This window comes from Echinops telfairi, unplaced genomic scaffold (genome assembly GCF_000313985.2).
Source record: "Echinops telfairi isolate 266 unplaced genomic scaffold, ASM31398v2 ScPeMD7_655;HRSCAF=1070, whole genome shotgun sequence".
Classification (NCBI taxonomy): Eukaryota; Metazoa; Chordata; class Mammalia; order Afrosoricida; family Tenrecidae; genus Echinops; species Echinops telfairi.
This window is the reverse complement of record NW_022104553.1, coordinates 23,448,981-23,451,478: the sequence shown is the minus strand read 5'-3', so window position 1 is coordinate 23,451,478 and position 2,498 is coordinate 23,448,981. Positions and strand designations below refer to the sequence as shown.

The 2,498-nt window shown below is 48.8% G+C and overlaps 1 protein-coding gene across 1 annotated transcript in view; it reads left to right on the top strand.

Moving 5' to 3' along the window:
• LOC101641022 (paired mesoderm homeobox protein 2-like) overlaps positions 1 to 2,186 on the top strand; it is a 4,380-nt gene extending 2,194 nt beyond the window's left edge. Inside the window, exon 3 of the mRNA XM_004710624.1 lies at positions 1,803 to 2,186. Within this exon, the coding sequence (XP_004710681.1) occupies positions 1,803 to 2,186 (384 nt within the window). The remainder of the gene's footprint in view (positions 1 to 1,802) is intronic.
• Positions 2,187 to 2,498: the final 312 nt, after the last annotated feature.

The window sequence follows — 2,498 nt, the reverse complement described above, 5'->3', positions numbered from 1 at the left end:
GGGTTTTGAGTCTCTGCTCCAACCCCACTCATTCTCAACAATATGTTGTTTGTTTGTTTTGGGTCTTCTGATGCCTGTTACCTGATCCCCTGGACACCTCCTGATTGTACAGGTTGGTGTACTTCTTCCATGTGGGCTTGTTGCTTCTCTGCTAGATAGCTGCTTGTTTAACTATAAGCCTTTAAGACCCCAGAGTCTCTCTCTCTCTTTTATTGATAGCCGGGCACCATCATCTTTCTTCACCATATTTGCTTATGCATCCATTTGTCTTCAGCGATCGTGATTGTGTTGGTAGGGTGGGAGCCTGGGAGCCCAGCCTTTCAACCCTGCACGCCTACCCTCCCACCCAGCAGCTGGGCCTCCTCCTCTGATGGTGCCATCAATCCACCAGCGGCTCGGTCCATCCTCTCATCAGCTAGATCGTTCCCTCCAGCACCTTGTTCTTTGCACCTACTAGCTCAATTCCGCCATCTCCACACCAGCCTTCACTCAGAAGGTTGTTAGAACAAAGTGTTCTTACCTCGAGGCAGAGCTTCAGCAGAGGCCCAAAGTCCATCCACTACCTCAGTGTATTGCCATATAGAGAGAGCTATTGATATCTATATAGAGGTATTGATATGTATATATAACAATATATATATCAATACCTCTATTTTTATGAACTAATGTATTTACATACATATGCATGTTTATAGTATGTTTATAGCTCTTTCCAGTTTGCTTCCTAGATATTTCCTCTGCTTTCTTTTACCTTCCTCCTGCCCCACTCCCATGCGCTCCATTCTTCTGCCTCTTAGGAATTCCTCTCAGCTAGACTGCTGTTTCTCCAACACCCGCAGGATCCCTATGTCCTGCTCGTTGTTGATTTTAATTCCCTAGTTGTTCCCCTGTCTATGGTGTTGTTTGGTCACTGCTCCCTTCCCCCATCTGCTCCTTCCCCAAGTCCCTCCAAAACTGTGTCTCCAGTTGCTTTCTCCTTGAGCTTGCTTCCCATGCCTATCTTACATAGGTAGACAAGCCCAACAATAACGGAGACAAAACAAAAAGAATGTATAAAAAGAGAGAGAGAAGAAAGATAATAATAACTTCCACCACCCCCAAATACATAATTCCAGATCTGTCTACAAGCAACATTCTAATAAGTAGTTTGCTGTGCTCAACAACAAAAAAGTAGCCAGTTCTGCTGAACCTGTGTGAACGAACTAAATCCCAGGGCTGCCCTGACCCATACAACTCTGTGCTGCCCTAGCCTTCTAACAGCGCAGGTCCTGCACGATGTTGTCCGAGTTTCCTGTACCAAGCTCATTTCTGATACTCGGGAACCCTGTGCACAGAAGCTTTGGTGGCGTCCTGGTGCAGCCTCATCTCACAGGTGTTAACTCTTCTCTCATCCACCTTCCAATAGTCCCTCCTGATAGCCACCCCCAAACCCCAAAATATGTATCGACCAATTATTTGTAACCCCCACTGGGTCTTGAGCTGTGGAACAGAACCTAGCTTCACTGGTTTTCAAGACTACAACCTTTCACATACAGGTTGCCACCCTTTTCCCCTCGAAGAGCATCCAGGTAGATTTGAGCCACGGATCTTGGGGTTAACAGTGAAGGGCAAACTAATTGCATTAGAAGCCCAAGGGATAAGCCACTATATGCCTAGGATGACTTCCCTGAACCTCAGAGGACTTCTAATTGAGTGTGTGGCCAAGAAAGGCCTTGCAAGGGAGCAGTAGTTAGGATGTTGAGGCTACACAAGACCCACCACCACTTTTAAACCCCTTTTCACTGTCTCCTCTGTGTCCACAGGTGTGGTTCAAGAACCGCCGGGCCAAACTGGCTAGAGAACGTCGCCAGAATGGAAATCAGAATCCTCAAGACCAAGGGGCCTCAGACAAGTCCCTCCCTGCCCAGGTGCCCTACGACTTGCCAGGGGACCTAGGGTCCTGCCAGCGCCCTCCAAGCAGCTCCTTTGGCAACTTCTCATCAGTAGACCCGACGAGCTCCGGTCATGATCAATACTGGATGGTCCCTGCACAGAACCCTTCAGCCACGTACCAGCTGGGTCCTGACACCCAGGAGATCCACCAGAACCAGCTGACTACCCAGCACATCAATCATCCCACCTGGGAACCCCACCTTTCAACCCTGCACGCCTACCCTCCCACCCAGCAGCTGGACCTCCTCCTCTGATGGTGCCATCAATCCATCAGCAGCTCGGTCCATCCTCTCATCAGCTAGATCGTTCCCTCCAGCACCTTGTTCTTTGCACCCACTGGCTCAATTCGACCACCTCCACACCAGCCTTCACCCGGAACCCAATCACCCTTCACACTATGGGTATAGCCTTGACTTCTCTGGGTTCTTCTTATTCCACACTCCAACCTGTTTTCGGAAGGCCCTCTCTCCCACACAAAGTCTGATGGCCACTACCACCATCCACATTAACTGAATTGATAGGCATGTTGTGGTAGTCACATCATCTGGTGTCAATTTAGGGATTAA